This window comes from Gymnodraco acuticeps, unplaced genomic scaffold (genome assembly GCF_902827175.1).
Source record: "Gymnodraco acuticeps unplaced genomic scaffold, fGymAcu1.1, whole genome shotgun sequence".
Taxonomy (NCBI): domain Eukaryota; kingdom Metazoa; phylum Chordata; class Actinopteri; order Perciformes; family Bathydraconidae; genus Gymnodraco; species Gymnodraco acuticeps.
Window position 1 is genome coordinate 3,726,123 of NW_022990583.1, and position 17,723 is coordinate 3,743,845.

A 17,723-nucleotide genomic window follows, 5' to 3' on the forward strand; every position below is an offset into this window, starting at 1 on the left:
TGAAGTATTTGTTACTTATCGAGTCATTCTTTTAAACTCTTAAACTAGAGTTATACATGGAACGGGTATAAACAGGTAGGTGAAATTGCTGTTGTGTAACTGGAATTGTTATGTACATTCATGAATATATAATTCCAAAATGTTTATTGTATTTATTATATATTTATTTAAGAGAGTATCTCACACAGCAATGCACTGAAAAAGGGTTAACAATTAGGGTGTTCCTTTTTCCATCATTGCAAATTGGAGCTGTAGTTGATAAATAACCTTGACTAGTGCAGAATAATCTGTCCCAGGAATAAATGCGGATTGTAACCCCTCCCACCAAAGTTAAAAGCCAGATGTTAGAGATGTATTGTACAGCGGGAAAGGGGTTTAAGATTGTAACTTGACATAATGAGAAATCCCCATTTAATCATGTTATTTTTGACACTCACTATGAAAGATCGGACAAAGCAGACACATGAGTATAAATCAGAATGTATTAAGTGTTTTAATAATTTAACAGTGTTGAAGAGTGGAGTTTGGTGCTCCTCTGTGCTGTACCTTACAGTATCTGCTGTACTGATCTAAAGGCTGCCATGCTCTTCATCTTTGGACACACAGATAAACAACGATTAAAACGATCCAGGTCTGCCTCTGCCGCGCCATTCGATCCATTGGGTTTCAGTTCAAGGCACACATAGCTTCATAAGTAGAGGCAGCATTCTTGAGTGGCCTCTGGGACAGAAATGAGCAGCTCACATCAGTATTACATCAGTCTCTATGGAGACCGCAGCCTCTACGAGCTTCATAAGCAAACACTAAGGCCGACTAGGTGTAAGATTCATACTCTCACATTGAATATAGGCTACGCAGAACACAGACAGCTGTACTCTTGAGCTGGTTATACTCTCATTATCCAGTCTGTGTACCAGGCAGGCGGTGGCAGAGGTTAATCTGCTATAGCGCTGTAAGTCCCTCTGTGGCAGTTGCCTGCAATGAGATAAGGATGAAACTGGAAGTGTGTCAGTTTTGGTCCTGTTGCTGATTCGAGCTACGGTGCTGAAGATCCCTCCTGTTTCTCTTTGTAGACTCGCAGAATGGCCTCACACACAAACTGGAACTGACACTGAAACACACAAAGAGTTTACAGCTGTTACACAACACTGAAATTGCTGAATATATTAAAGGAACTATTCAACAATGACCTGATCCTGTTCAGTTCATTGTTGTCCAAAAGCGATAAAAGAATACACAAGAGGCAATACTCACTAACAACCAAATGTGTTTTAATACACGTCGGAAAAATAGTCACCAGTGCAGTTTTTGTTTCTTTTCAAACCTTTTTCAATGAAATTGATATATTTCAGTGAAATATAAAGTGCCATATTTACAGCCATGTTGCAAGAATTACTAAAGAAAAAAAAGCTCCAGCTACTGAGTAGACCTTGTGGTGAGATTGAATTGTTAACAGTGTATTTGTGACCTATTTTAATCTATTTAATTTTCAACAGTTTCACAGACAGGCTCAGGATCTGAAAATAATTGAACCACATTTGGTTTGCTGTTTTTATGAGGTTTGTTTTCAATAAGGAAGAAGGATATAGTACATATCAATGCCAACCTTTTCCTTCAAACATATGTGTTTATCCAGTCTGTGTACCAGGCATGAAGGTTTGTCCTCTGACTGTGCATGTTTTCCATCAATGTCAGGGATACAAACATATGAGGGGAAACCTGAGGAAGCCTTCCATCAGCACAAACGCATCAGAGCGAAGAAGCCCACGGGACTGGATCTTCTTTCAAAATACGGGAGATATTGGCAGCAGCAGTGGCCTAGAAGCAGGCTTATGACTGGAGGGCTGCCATATTCCCAGCGCTACCTCCTATCAAAGCAATGAGTAACACTTTCCTCTCCTTCGACCACTGAGGGGCCACAGAGCACGGCTTCTAACCTCAGCGTGCAAATGATGAGCTTCTCCAGCCTCATCAAACTGTGGCAGCCAAGTGTGTGTAATAATGAAGGTTATAGATGACAAGATCCAACATATGACAAGAACTGGGAAGTTGGCCATTTGAGAAGTCATTTTCGAGGATTCTACTCTCCCTTATTAAAAGTTTCTTTATAAGGTATATTCACAAAATAATATAAGCTCTCAAGACTTTTCAATCTCCCAGAAGCTTTAACTTTATCAAACCAAATATTCTGACCTTTCAGGAGAATTGCACTGAGCATAATCCAATATTAAAACACGAACTTCACTATTTAAAATAGTAAATGCATTTGAACAGCCTGTATTGAGCCAAGAGAAAATATATGACTATGATGTTGGACAAGAAAATAATTTTGGAAGTAAAAACACCTCAAAGTGCAACTTGCTCACCCCAAACTTTTAACATCTTCTGTTGCCTAAAACATTTTCAAAATAAACTGGTTATATGTGGTTACATCCCCCCTTGTCAAGCCTTTTTTACCGGACAGATATTCCTTTGAAGGAGACAAATCGGTTGGATATACCTTAATTTATTTATGTATGTATATGTAATATACCCAACCAATCCTCATAGGTATGTGCGTATTGCATTTATTTCATGTTTTATCTGATTCAAATTCTCTCATCAACAGGGTATCATATAGCAATAATAAAGAAAACAAACTTATTATGGGAGAGAACAATCACTGTGGTGGTTATCCGTACCGTGGTCTGAACCATCATGGCTCGCTGATCCCTCACAGTTTTGACGATGTCCAGCGGGAACACCGGCTGACCCCCATCCAGCTGAGCTAGCGCCGTCTCCATGGTGATCAGAACACCTGTCCGTCCAATCCCAGCGCTGAAATTCAAAACACACACACGGCGTTGAGTGAACATTAGAGGCGTGCAGGCAGTGCTCATTAACAGTTTACCCTATGAGTGTGTGAGTGTGTGTGTGTTACCTGCAGTGTACCATTAGTGGCTCTTCACTTCGCCTCCTCTCCCTGACCGAGCTGATGAACAGCAGGAAGTCTGAAGGATCATCGGGTACGCCGTGGTCGGGCCATGCGACATACTGTAAGTGTGTGACTGCACGTTCCTCACCCCGCTAACACACACACACACACAGAAAAAAGAAGGACAATATTTAAAGTCCTGTATTTGAAATGGTAAACATGTAACCTTTAGGAAAGAGTAGATGTATTCATTTAGCCCGGTAAGTTGCATTGAGGTTTAGATCTCTTTTTAAAAAGGGAGACCTGGTCAAGAATCAAGTTGCAATAGTAAAAAAAAAGCAGGTGAAAGTTGACCCAAACAAATTCAGAAATTATAACAGATATCGTGGACCGAATAGATTTGAGCTTTAAACTTGTGAGCAGGTGAGGAAATCAAACCCGCACTTAAGAGCTGAGGTCAGGAAGTGAAGAGGGAAACAGAAAGATGAAAACAGGCAGGATAGAGAACAGCTGAGTTTAGAATTTATAACGGTCATGTGGCCTGTGACTCCACGCAGGGATTAACTCGCTCCGCCAGAGGAACAGATGGGCCCACACACAGCACTATCTCTGTGTGTGCCTTTATACTTCATGCCTCTTTGAGCATTATTTCTTTATTTACCTGTTTGCCATGGAAGTAAATGTGTAAAACAGGTATTTAATCTGATTATCTCCCATATAAAGGGTTTTACACTTCATCAGATACACCTTCCAGACAGACCTGCCCACCCACACCTACACACAGGTAATACACACTAACACTGGCCCGCCCACGCACTCATTCAGACCAAGCCATCCACACGGAGGTGACTGTATGTTGGCTGAAGATATTATGCTGCCTGTGGAGAGATCTGTAATGTGACATATGGCACAAACATGGTACATGTCACTGCACACATATAAACAGATCTGTGTTGTGAGACCATGGTCATGCTTTGCTCATTTTTCGTGTGGATATGAGCGCAGGTGTGAACTTTGCTAGTAGGGCTGCAACCAATTATTTTCATAATTGATTTACCTATAGACTTTTTTTCTCAATCAATTGTTTGGCCTATAAGAAAGAAACATCAATATTATTACATCATAATATCCCAGAGTTAAAGGTCTTGTTTTCTAGGGTTTAACATTTTAAATCTTTAGACAAACTATTGACCTGTTTTCCATTCAGAGCTGTCTTTGGTGTCCCTCCAGACCCCCACGAATGTAAGACTGAAGCTGACACTTTTGCTTCGTCACTCTCTAGATGCTTAATTGTACTTAAATGGAAAGATGCACACCCACGCTAACCCAACCTTTACTCATTGGATCCGAGATGACCTGCTTTTTGCTAAGTGAGAGAAAATAAAATACTCATTAAAGGGGCTCCTCAAAGGTTTTCAATAAAGTATGAAATCATTTTATAAACCATATTAAAGAGAAAATCCAATTATTGGCTTTTCTGTACGACATGCTTCAATACAGCTCTCTCTGCCCTTGAAAGCTCTGCCCTCATGTTTTTTTTTTACAAGAACAAATCCAGTAGCCTACCAATTTTCCTTTATCTTCATCTAGTATTTGTGTTATTTTAGTTTATTTTTATTGTATGTTTTTTCTTTTCATTATCCCTATGTTAATTCCGTTTTTTTATTTTTTAGGTTCATCTTTGTTAAAAGGTACAACAAAAATGTATCCAAGCTAAAGTACAAACCCCAAAAATATAGATCTTATTATAATGTTGAGAAAATGTGCAGGAAAAGCAGCTGATGTACACATTAGAGAAGCTTAAACAAGAAATGTTGTCGGTTTACATTTACTTAAACAACTAGTCATTTATTAAAATAGTTAACGATCTGTTGATCGGCTAATCATTGCAGATCTATTTGCTACGGTACCTGTGTGTGTGTCAGTGTGAACTGTCGCGTCACATACGCCAGGTTACACTCCTCAGAGTGACACTTCACTCGCATGTGCCCATAATCCTTCACTTCCGGCGGATGCGGCCAGTACTGGTGGCACTTGGTCTGCAAACGTATGACATTGGCGAGAGATTACATTACATGTGACATGAATCATCCGTCAGGATACAATTAATTGCTGCTGCTGCTACATGAGCTGCACTCTGCTCTCATCAAATCAAACTCAAATTCAAGAGCGCCGCATGATCCACCCGGCAGTTAGAGGAACAAAAGCAATTCATCAGGGGCAGGATGAGAACTGATTTTGTGTGTGTGTGTGTGTGTGTGTGTGTGTGTGTGTGTGTGTGTGTGTGTGTGTGTGTGTGTGTGTGTGTGTGTGTATGATCATCAAGTGGGGGAGAAACTCAGGGCACTTGACAAATATCAGGACATTATCAATTAATGAAAGCATCTGGTTACCAAGCAACAGCTGACACAGAGATATCTTCATTCAGCAGGACCTTGATAAGTCGCTGTGTGGAAGTGTCTTCCTCTATCTTTGGCATCCCGTTCACACTTTACAATTAGCTATTCTCTGCACTGTAAAACCCTGAAATTACTCACAACGGTGCCAATTGAATATTTTTGTGTGTAAATATCACAGATGAACCTTGTGATTACAATAATCAAGTAACAGGACACAGCGCTGCAGTAATCACTGTGATAATGCACCGCTCATATTGAGCTGTGTAATGTAAATAAAGTGTTTTCCTTTCTGTTTACTCATTTCCATTCCTGTGTAAATTAAGCTGTTTACAGAATAAAAGCATGTATACCCGTCCCCTCTCGGTGAGAGTTGTTAGCATGATGATGGTGTGTGTCTGTTGCTCCCAAACAGTCTGCCAAAAGTGAGTGCAGGTCTGTGGCAATGGACCCTGAGCTGCGACATAACGTAAACACACACCAGACTCTGGGGGCGCCACCTACGAGATAGACAAATAAACACACACAGATGCAAACACTACACAGAGGATGAGTTTACATTAAATGTCAGACAGAGATAAGACACTCAGTTTCACATCAGTGATGCGCACCGTGATGTGGCTGGCGTTGATGTAGTCCTCCTGGCCCTGGAGCACCACTCTGGTGGCATCGTCTGAAATGAGAGCAGGACGTGAGGGTCGTAACCGAGCAGTCGCCGCACCGCAGGCTGGATCAATTTCATTTCATGATGTGCGACAGCGGTGAGCTCAAGATCACGGTAAGAAGTTGGCACAGACACACAGGTAGTCCGAGCAATCAGCACTTACAAGGTAAAACATCCTTATATCGATTCTTGTCCATGTTCTCAGAGAGCCGAGCACAGTTTAGTGTCAGACCAGGCTTCCTCCTGTATAAATTCTACAAATAACAAGCGTAAACACAAGCGTAAACACACAGACACAAATAAAATATACAAATTCCAGGCCTGCGCCGCCATCTGTCCCAAAAATCAACACTTAAAAAGGCTCAAAATAACTGAGTGGGTCAAACTAAATCCTGCTTAAAATAAAGACATATTTTGGCACTGCTTATAAATATCCATTTGCAGTTTAGTTCCATTTGAAATACCTCAAAATGGAAACACAGAGTGCCAGATTGTATTCCTCTCTCCAGCTGTCTCATTGACTCCTCCAGTGTTGTGACCCGCTCAGAGGGGCTAGGTGAGGGTCGGCCTCCCTGTGATTGGCAGGTGAGCGTGAGGGCGGGAGGTAACTGCAGCAGGGGTGCCACCCGGCCAGGACCTGAGAAACCAAGGACGGTTCAAGGCTGTAATAAATATGCATAGAAACATGGCAGACAGTGTGTAGACGTCTGTCTGTCTGTCTGTCTGTCTGTCTGTCTGTCTGTCTGTCTGTCTGTCTGTCTGTCTGTCTGTCTGTCTGTCTGTCTGTCTGTCTGTCTGTCTGTCTGTCTGTCTGTCTGTCTGTCTGTCTGTCTGTCTGTCTGTCTGTCTGTCTGTCTGTCTGTCTGTCTGTCTGTCTGTCTGTCTGTCTGTCTGTCTGTCTGTCTGTCTGTCTGTCTGTCTGTCTGTCTGTCTGTCTGTCTGTCTGTCTGTCTGTCTGTCTGCACACACCAACACACACACACACACACACACACACACACACACACACACACACACACACACACACACACACACACACACACACACACACACACACACACACACACACACACACACACACACACACACACAACACACACACACACACACACACACACACCACACACACACACACACACACACACCACACACACACACACACACACACACACACACACACACACACACACACACACACACACACACACACACACACACACACACACACACACACACCACACACACACACACACACACACACACACACACACACACACACACACACACACACACACACACACACACACACACACACACACACACACACACACACACACACACACACACACACACACACCTTTACGTCTGATGAGCAAAGCCAGCTCTCTGGAGTGTGACTCTCGGCTGGCTTTTATGAACATGACAACCTGATCATGTGTGTGTTCAGAAATGTCTCGACCGTTGATGAGCACTATCAGGTCTCCCTCCAGGAGTTTAGGCTCACATCGACCTGACTACAAACAACACAGAGTCATTAAAGAAGCTGACATCACACCACACGCCAATCTGAAGTTCATTCTATATCGGGGTCTATTAGTATATGCAGATATATGAGGATTATGGTCTGTGTCAGCAAACCCGTAACAACATAGTTTGTCCACCAGAGAACACTTTTAGGGACATTTTTCAACTGTAAAAATGTATCGCTCATTAATTAACTTGGTAACAATGAAAATATATAAGAATCTAGTGAATCTGAATCAAGATATTGTGTTTGTTTTGAATTGATATTTTCTTTAAATGACCATTGATCAAACATGGATAACTGTATTGACGCTCAACATTCCACATAGTATACTAACGCGTGCTTTTTAAATCTTTATTATTAAAAATCCTTCCGAACTCATCGACTAATTGTCAGCATTTATATACACATCATATACATAAATAACATCACAATAGCCTTTTATTTTTCTTGCAAGCAACCAATCATCTGCTCTTATTCAAAATATGTCATCATCAGTCCATACATTGAATGATAATTCCTCATTAAGGAGTTTTGACGTCACCTGGAGACACCAGGCCGTAAAAACACAAACACGTCTGTTTCGCTCTTACCGGAGAGTCAGGTTTTACGTGGGAAATTGCTAGAGGCATCTTTTGATCCACTCCACCCTAGGAGGAGTTGGGAAATAAATGTAGCAGGAGTGGAGGAGTTACAACACAAAAATAATGTGAGTAAATAAAAACAAAAACATTGCCTTGTGTGGCGATTCTAAGAAAGAAAGAGACTCACTTTAACAATGAAGCCAAACTTGCCGTCGTGATCGGGGGCGATGCATAACAGCATCAAGTCCCCGTCGCCGAGAGCCCCCTGCATCACACAAGACCTCAGAATTAATGCACATCGATGGATTAACAGTCACAAACTTGATGATGAGATAACGGACCTTTTGGTAGTGTTGTGAGCTGTGTTCTGCATCGTCCTCTCCTATACTGCCATCAATATGCATCGAAGCCTCATCATGGCTGGGAGAGCCAGGACCGCTGGAAGAGAGGAAATTACGACATTTTGTTTACCCTGATTTAAAGAATAAAAGATAATATGGATGTGATAATAATGTAATTTCTTCTTGTAATTCTTCCTTTGGTTATAATAAATATTTTTCACAATATACGTTAGACGTATTTTCTATACAGTAAAGCTCACGCCTTTCTGAAGGTTTACATGTGTATTACCATTTGATTTAATTATTTCCTGATACATTTCTATGTGTTTTATACTGTTGCTTTAATGTTTCATTAAGTGTTTTGAAGGGCAGCAATAATTCAATAAATAAATACTTGTCAAATTCGTATCATTTGTATTATTCATAAACATTACATTACATTACATGTTAGACGCTTTTATCCAAAGCGACTTACATACTCAATACTCCCCACAGGAGCAATTTGGGGTGAAGTGTCTCAGGGACACAACGACATGCTGACGGTTTGAACCTGTGACCCCCTGATCCCAACACCAACGCTCAACCCACTGCACCACACGCCTCCACTTTATTACAGGTTGAAACCCTTTCTATTTTTCCAAACATCCAGATTTCAAAATGTGTTTCTTTTCAATTCTACAATCCACCATGAATCCCACTCAATTGAGAGAGATGTTCAAAGTGGGCCAAAGAAGTAGACAGACACACACTTCTGTTGTAACTGATACTTACTGATGCGATGAATTGTCTCCCTCGCTGTCCTTGCTGCTGCTCACAGACGCCCTGTATGTGTAGAAGACGTCCTCCCCCTCCGACATGTCTTTCATGTCATTGGTTAGTTCAACTGAGGATGGGCGGGGCTTGCGGATGCCGTGGCGAACTCGTGGACTTCGCCTGCCGGAGAGACATACAGGCAAAACAAGGGGAGAGAAAGATTTGAATCAAATAACACAATATGAGTTCAGAAAGAAAAGATACTGGATATGTCATGATGGTCGGGTCATACCAGTTGGGGGTGTTTGGGGGCGATCTAGACGGCAGACTCACGGTCTCTAGGTGATCTGACGAAATCGACCTCTGCAGGACTGGGTTCCACACCATCCCCCCCACCACTCGCTGGCCCACTGGGCCACTACAAATTAGGAAGGAAAATAAACTTTTTAGTATTTATCTGGAGCATGTACAGACGGATATACTGTCTGTACAGGTGCAAGGCTCACCTCTCAGTTTTAGTGTTGCTGAGGCCCAGGTGTTGTGTTATTAGCTTTTTGTAGGCCTGAACGGTGCTGTTTCTGGGGCTCCTGGCGGTCCGGTTGGAGCTGAAGAAAGAGTGATGATCCACACAGGACCTCCACAGGTTCTTACAGGTCTTGGGACAGGGCAGAACCAGAGACACCTCACAGTCCTGCGTCTCCCCCTAAAACATAGAGTTTTTTTAAATGCTTGATATTGTTGGAGTTCTTTGCAAATCAAATATTCAAGGTTATGTCTCTGCACTTAAGTTGCTGCTCAGGATGCCGTAAATAAAAGACTGCCCATTTTGATATTTGTCTATGAATGATTTAATACTTGTCACACAAACACACACAGAGATAACCTGCCAAAAGTGTGGGCATGAATCATTCAGTCAGTGCCATATTCACGTCTACTGTATGCAGACCATGTAGTAGTCACTAGTCACATTTGTGTAATTCTGCAGAAAGATTAGAGCTATAATTACAGCCAAGCTTAAAATACAGTCACAAAAATTAATTGTGCTGACTTCAAACTTTCAATAGATGTACATGTTAAGAGTGTGGAGCAATTAAATGAGACCGTGTATTCAAAGCAGACCTTTTACAATATTTAAGAACAAATTAATCACACAGTGACTCACGTGTTTACGTTTCAGATGTATAAGAAAGCGTTTCCTTTTGAATGAAATCTTGATGATATTCCCCCTACATGTGAAGAATGCAATTGGTTGAAGGAAATGGAGAAAATACAGGAACAAGATATATAATTAGCGTGATTATCACTCACCAAGGGAAGAAACTGGAGCAAATCATATTACAGAATATTGCAACACCACTGGAGGCCAAACCCACCATCAGAGGGGCGTCGTTGGTGTCCTGAAACAGAAAGACCAGGGATCGACAGAAAGAGTCAAACATGAGAGGAACATAGAGGATGCAGAGAAAGGAAGAAACATGAAGTGTATCATTAAAGTTTAAAGGGTCAGTTTGGATGTTTTGAAGTGGGATTGTATAAGGTACTTATCTATAGTCCGTGTATTAATATTGTATACAGTTGCCAACCCCCCAGATTGGAGAAACAGAAAGGAATATATAGCAAAGATGTGGACAGGGGGAAGCAGCAAAACACATTGTAGCCATCTCGTAAAATCAGTTTAATGCACGTTATATCTAGAATATTTTCAATGCTTTACCTTATATTTCATATTCTATAATAATATTTTATATTCTATAATTCACTGCATTCTATTTCGCTGTAAATTACTGCTTTATTTGATTGCTATCTAACTATATTTTTTTTACAGTGTTCTTAATATAGTTCGCTATATGTGTACTTTTATTTTAATTTTTTGTTTTATATTTTATATATGCACCATGACATCAAGTCAAATTCCTCGTACGTGTGAACCTACCTGGCAATAAACCCGTTTCTGATTCTGATTCCCTTTCCATTGGGAACTTAAAGTAATCTATAATCTCTTCAAAGACACCTCACTATTGACAAAATCATACTTGCAAAACACAAACGTTTAGTTTGAGTGTGTTACGTGTGACTTAAAGGGTACGTTTGGATCCACCAAGTAACACATAACATAAACAACTAACCAATGGAGGCGAGGGACCAGCATAAGCAACATTTGCTGCACTGTTTCGTGCCAATGGAATCTGCTGGCTTTGAAAAGAGCCGAGAAACATGAAGTATTTCAGTGGAAATATACCAAACATCATGTACTGCCTTGCTGCAACTTCTGACATTTTGTCTGCTTTTCCAAACTAAGAAGGGGTGCCTATTGCTATCTTCTGCGATTCACTGACTATGGATAAGTATCTTATACAACCCCTCCTGGGAAAACAGCCAAACTATCCCTTAAGCAAGGGAATCACTCTACCCTTGCAGAATGCAGCTCCACTCCATATAACTCCAGCGTCCGTGCTGTGTTGAGGAAACACAGCTCTGCCTCGCTCTGCTTCAGCCCCCTAAGGAACACACACAAACACACACACACACACACACACACACAAAGTCACATACAAATTCTGGAACCAAATGCACCACAAACCGGTTGTTTTTTGTTGGTAACTAGATGTAATAAAACTGTTAGAATTACTTGTGCTGTGGATGCAGATCCTCCACTTTAGACAGGAAGTCTTCATCCTGCTCAGGAATGAAGAAGCACTTGGAGAGGTAACCAGGGTATCGAGACGGACAGTGATCCCCCGTCTCTGCTGCAGGTGACAGAAAGAGACACTCAGCATCCACACATTACCAGATCCTACATTTACACTCTGACACGTGGGTAGTGCTGCACGTTATGAGGAACATTTGTGATAATGTTGTTAACAGATATAAAGGAACATATTGCCAACCTTCTTTTTTGTGATAAACTATTTATTATTCATATTATTTCATTGAATCCAAATGTAACATTGAACAAAAAAGGTATAAATGAAAATAATTATGATTTGATTGTAAAGTGTAGCATCAAGTATTGCAACATCGCAGTCTTTTATGCTGTGTTTTTTAAGCAATTGATTAACGCAATCTATTTTACAGCCCTACATCTGGGGTACTGTCAGAGGGATGCTGCTTATTGAGAGCACCCTCAGCTAATTACTCACTCAGTTATTATGAAGTCATTAATCAGAAGAGATAGGACTTACACTGCACGGTGTAAGAGGCCAACACTACAGCTGCACTCAGCGGGCACTGCAACCTGCAATCATACTTCATGATTACACATTGAAGGAACTATACACAAACTGTGCACAGAGGGGGGGCGGGTGATTACTTTGTTGAGTTACTAACCGTCCTTCTCTAATGTCACTCCGGATCTGGAGGAAGTACAGGTGCCTGCAGGGGTGAGACAAGAGGAACTGAACCAACTCAAGCGTTCATTTTTAAACATAACCCTGTTAAAAGGGGCATTTCTGATGCATACAACTTGTCCAGATCAATATTTATTCATATATTAGTGCAACAAAAAGACACATGCTAACCTTGTCTGTTCATGCTGCAGAGAGTTAGGATCAGAGATGAAGAATCGTACTCTGAAGTTCAGATAAAAGGGAGATGCAAGACCTGCAGAGAAATGGAATATATATCTATAGTTGCAAATTCACCTCAATCCATGTATTGAAATGTCCTAAAACAAAATGTATTAAAATGTGTTTATCCAGTAAAGTTATTTCAGGTACAGACTGTGAATTCTCTGAACAAACCAAATACCTTTTATCTGCTTCTTCAAGGGTTTCTCCGGCTCCAGCCATCTCTGAGAGAAAGAAATTCATTAAGTATAATGGCTAACCAGGGCTAAAAAAAGCATTCATGTAAGCATACCCTGTGGTTATCATCGTCTAAACAGCAATCAGCAAGTGCAATACATAACAATCCGAGCTCCAATGAGCAGCAGATGAACAGTGAGCTCACAGGAGAGTGTGTGCTGGCTGTGATCGAGGCGATGGCTGTGCTGGATTCTCTGATCTGTAGACTGAAGAGCTGCCTCTCCTGCAGGCCCAGGTGGTCGCATACCAGGTCCAACAGAACAACACCTTCATCCTGCTTCTGAAAGATGGAAACAACAAACAAATAGTCATATCAGCCAACATTTTGAGTTGCATTACCCGGTTGCTTATTTGCACAAGCGAATATAACATGCCATATGTCAGTGAAGTGCTAAATGTATGGATAAGGACAATTGTTTTTGTATTTTTGAGTTTCTCTGTTTTCATTTTAAATATTTAAAATGGATGTAACACAGAAACAAACAATTAATAATGCATATAACCAGGTGAAAATAAGGCTTTCTATCTGCAGCACAACACTCTGTAGTTGAACTATTAATCACTCTGAGGGATACCAGCAGCTCAGTTTTCTCCACACTTTTGTAACCCGAAGCACATTCACATCAGAACCATGTTTACTGTAAACTGCGGTGAACAGTGAGTTCTTGCAGGAGTGAAAAACAATCATTTTAAAGTGTGAAGATCGATTTAAAAAAGGCTCTACAATATCTTCAGTGAAAATCTGTACAATTTAAAAAACGTTTCTAAACTCAGAAAAGTACAGTTGTAAAAAGAAGAGTTATGGGGAATGTAATAATGCTAACAACCACTCCCACTGATCACAGAAAGATGCTGCACAGCTGGTGTCCTAAAGAGCCATTTCTGTGATTACCAGAGTTTGTATATGTGTGTGAGTGTGTGTGGTTGTATGTGTAAGTGTGTGTGTGTGTTTAATGCGTAATGACATGATGTGCTGATGATGTTGAGGCTCCTTGTGACAAGCTCTGTAAGCTGCAGGGGGCGAATGTGTGACCTTCAAACCAAGGTCACGTGATAAATAAGAGATGAAGATCAATGAGAATAGGAAAGAGTATTCAGTCACTGCACTGACGCTATGATCGTTAGCAAAGCACAGAGATGGATAGGAGCAACATATGATCTCCTCAGCAACAGACAGGAAACAGTGTGCGTATGTCTGAGTGTGTGTGTGTGTGTGTGTGTGTGTGTGTGTGTGTGTGTGTGTGTGTGTGTGTTACGCACGCTGACTCTGAAGGTTTCGATAGTGCCGTCCAGCAGCTGAACCAGGCAAAGCAGGTCCAGTTTTGGCATGTCTGTGTTACCACGGTAACTCTCCCTCCCTCTCAAGACAAACACCCTGCCCTGAGCTCGTCACCGAGTGGGGACCTGGAAACACACAGACACAAACACACACACACACACACAACCAAAAAAATTGTGTCAGATGTTTTCAGGCTGTTGTCTTCCTAAGAAAGCGCGATGACATTGTGTGGTGAGTAATATATGTGCTGGATGGAATATCAGGCTGCAGTGAGTAATGCTGCGTGAATGCAAAGGAGTGACTGTGTGTGTATGTGTGTGTGTGTGTGTGTGTGTGTGTGTGTGTGTGTGTGTGTGTGTGTGTGTGTGTGTGTGTGTGTGTGTGTGTGTGTGTGTGTGTGTGTGTGTGTGTGTGTGTGTGTGTGTGTGTGTGTGTGTGTGTGTGTGTGTGTGTAACTCCTAATTATTTGGCCTGGGTCTGAACATGTCCCTTCCCTCTCCCTGCTGCTCTCCCTCAGCTTTTCTCCGCCTTTTGCAGGCAGCTGAATGATAAGAATGTTAAACATTTTCAGAGTTGAACACGCCCATCTACACTATGACTGATCCCAGATCAGCTGCTGGTAGCAACAGTAGCACAAACAGACACATACATACATGCACCAACAATGCATGCACAAAGTCAATAACTTGCCCACCTTTGAGAAAACCTAGATGTGTCTGTGTTTGCATCTATATGCATGCAAGTGTGTGCACGTACATTTGTCCTGTCTTGGTTTCCAGGTGAATGATTAATGGGTCCAGGCCGGCCTGTCTCAGTCTGATTCTGAAAGGACACACAGTGTTTGAGTTAATGTTTGAACACAGTGACACATTCTGAATATATTAAGAGGGCTGCAGGTCCCAGTTTGGTGACTTGTTTGCCACAATCAGCCCTCACAGAGACATGCCTCTAATGAACTTACAAGTAAATGTTAATTTAAAAGCATGTGGATATGACTTCACTGGGTGTTTTGGATCTTGCATCTATGTCTGTTATGTTGAGGTCTGTGCCTACATGACAGCTACAGACGAATTAATCATTAATTATCTTGCTTTGTAACGCGGTTAACATACAGTTTCTGCCAAAGCCTAAATGTAATGTGCACATAGTAGGATATAAAGCGCTGATGGCCTCTCCTGCTTTCCCAGACGTAAACATACCAATGAATAAGCAGGGCCTTTATTTATGTTGTCAGACTGTCGATAATGAACTCTGCTGTGACCTCGCTGTACTTTGAACCACAGCACCGACAATAAACCTGTTGACGACCTGAAGTTTTCTACAGCTACACCCAGAAGGAGGAACTCTTCTATTACAAACTTTCCTCCCACCACGACGGTCCTCGTAAATAACTACAACTTGGAACGAAGTTTTTGGGAATATAATGTTTAAAAGACAAACAAAGTTGTGTGTACCTGAGTTTCCCCGCTGCAGAGACGGATTATATTCCTCAGACTGTCCGCTGTACAGACGTCGGGCACGTCGGAAGAGCCAGGTATAGTTAGGTAAATATCCGGGACAAGTTTCTCATCCCTGGCTGCGCTGACTCCGCGTGCCCCGCCCCTTCGCCGCGCGCGCTCCCTGGGTGATGCGCGCTCTAGGGTGCGCGCGCACAAACTTTAGGAAAAACTGTACAGGGCATTATTGATCATTGCAAGCTGAATATATTTTTGTTAAGGACCGTTGGTTTGACAACAACAATTATCTGAAGATTTCAGGTTTAAGTTCTTCAAGGTAATTTTACTTTTTTAAATAATTTGTGCATAGTTATTGTTATTATAAAGATTGGACTAATTATACCTATATACAGAGGTGCAAGGAGTACTCAGATCTTGTTCTTAAGGAAAATAAGAAGTACCAGAGTGTAGGAATACTCTGATATAAGTAAAAGTCCTTCAATCAAAATGTTACTAAAGTAAAAAAAACTACTCACTGACAAAGACTGAAGCAAACGGTTGTTTTTGTGAAAAGGTTGTTTTTGTCTTTTTAAGTGATAATATATATTCCCATATAAATAAAGGTGTCAGTCTACTTCAGGAAATCCTTTGGTTTGCTGTCTCCATCTAAAGGACACATGCAGTACTACTGCCCTCGTGTGTATTCAAGATGTTCCTTAATCCATCCGTTATGACAAGTACTGGCTCCATTACCTTTTATAATATTTATATTCTGTTGCTGTCTCAAAAGATAAACCCCTAGTCTTGTTCTTGATAACACACTGTGCTCTTCACCATCTGTGACATCCCTTCTTTTTTTTTTAGCTATATTCTTCCTATCGCATATGAATGTAGGCTTACATTCATAAGATGTGTAGGTGGGCTACAGTAGGCCTGTGAATACAAAATAATAAGGATAAGGAAATGTTAATGATGGTTAAAGGAAGAACATAAGATTGTTTCTTGAATGAGATGTAAAAAGAAAGAGAGGATGATGGCCGGTGATAATGGAGATGTAATGAAGCCAAACGTTATGATTGGCTTTATGTTTAATTCTGTAATACAGTTTTGATGTGGTTAAACTTTCTTTCTTGTTATTCTGAAGAACCTGTCAGGTGGGGCTGATCAGCTGCAGTCTCTCTTGGCTGCCTTTTTTGTCTCTCATATGAATGCTGTCAGATTGTTGAGATGTGTTTGCTGTGTTCAGAGTCACCTGTTGCATCATGGAGCTAACCCAGCCCTGACCAGTTCCTGTCTCGTTAGAGTGATGTGACAAGGGGTGTCAGACTGCTGAGACAAGTTCACTTTAGGGTGACATGGGGAAGACCCCCCCCCCCCTCCCCCTCAGCCAGCACTGTAACAGAGAGGTACCTCCCCCCTGTTGCTGTCCCAAGATCATCTTTCTGCAATAGTAAGACACTCTGTACCAACCAGCAGCTCCAAATTTAGAAGCAAAGACACCGGGAGAACTCTGATGTTATTTCAGTATGTGCACTCCATGTCCCATTCATCACACCCTCTCATGCTGTATTTGCACATTTCCATTTAAATCAATACTTCCTGTTAAATATTTGGGCTTATTTTATTTCATGACAAAGTAAATTGTTATCTCCTTTATGCATGGTTATCTATAAATACTTTTTCTTCTTTAATTCAGATGAATAAACTCGTTTTTGAAAGACTTGCTAGAAAACATACTTGTGTTATTGTTCCCTGGGTACAAGATGAAATGGCACCATTTTAATATTACGGAGGAAGACTCCAGGACATACTGTATATCCAGTGAAAATAAACAAATACATTTAAAAATCCAGAATGAAAAAACACAATACAGTAGAGGAAATTCATGTTTTACCTCTCTGTCAAGATATTTCCTACCTCTATTTTTATTTGATGAACGTTTGCTTATTTAATTCAGTCTAAAAGGAGGAGAATAGAGTCTGCAAACTCCTAAGTAATTTGTATAAGCTAAATGTGATAAAGTTGAGC

General features: G+C 41.1%; 1 protein-coding gene across 3 annotated transcripts; it reads right to left on the reverse strand.

Moving 5' to 3' along the window:
* Nucleotides 1–474: 474 nt before the first annotated feature.
* On the reverse strand, nucleotides 475–15,871 carry ptpn3 (protein tyrosine phosphatase non-receptor type 3). 3 transcript variants are annotated; one of them, XM_034228232.1, is made up of 27 exons: nucleotides 15,714–15,871; nucleotides 15,016–15,081; nucleotides 14,241–14,384; nucleotides 13,126–13,260; nucleotides 12,925–12,967; nucleotides 12,696–12,777; nucleotides 12,505–12,549; nucleotides 12,360–12,412; nucleotides 11,807–11,924; nucleotides 11,588–11,675; nucleotides 10,486–10,574; nucleotides 10,340–10,403; nucleotides 9,684–9,880; nucleotides 9,470–9,595; nucleotides 9,196–9,357; nucleotides 8,425–8,521; nucleotides 8,271–8,348; nucleotides 8,093–8,149; nucleotides 7,332–7,488; nucleotides 6,439–6,611; nucleotides 6,138–6,228; nucleotides 5,922–5,983; nucleotides 5,664–5,810; nucleotides 4,825–4,953; nucleotides 2,932–3,066; nucleotides 2,682–2,817; nucleotides 475–1,111 (listed from the first exon to the last, which is right to left on the reverse strand). In XM_034228232.1, the coding sequence occupies exons 3-27, from the start codon at nucleotides 14,307–14,309 to the stop codon at nucleotides 1,089–1,091; spliced, it is 2,556 nt and encodes an 851-aa protein (XP_034084123.1). In that variant the 5' UTR covers nucleotides 14,310–14,384; nucleotides 15,016–15,081; nucleotides 15,714–15,871; the 3' UTR covers nucleotides 475–1,088. The 3 variants fall into 3 exon arrangements, with proteins under 3 accessions (XP_034084123.1, XP_034084121.1, XP_034084122.1); XM_034228230.1 differs by having other exon boundaries at nucleotides 2,921–3,066; nucleotides 15,714–15,870; XM_034228231.1 differs by lacking the exon at nucleotides 15,016–15,081 and having other exon boundaries at nucleotides 2,921–3,066; nucleotides 15,714–15,869.
* Nucleotides 15,872–17,723: the final 1,852 nt, after the last annotated feature.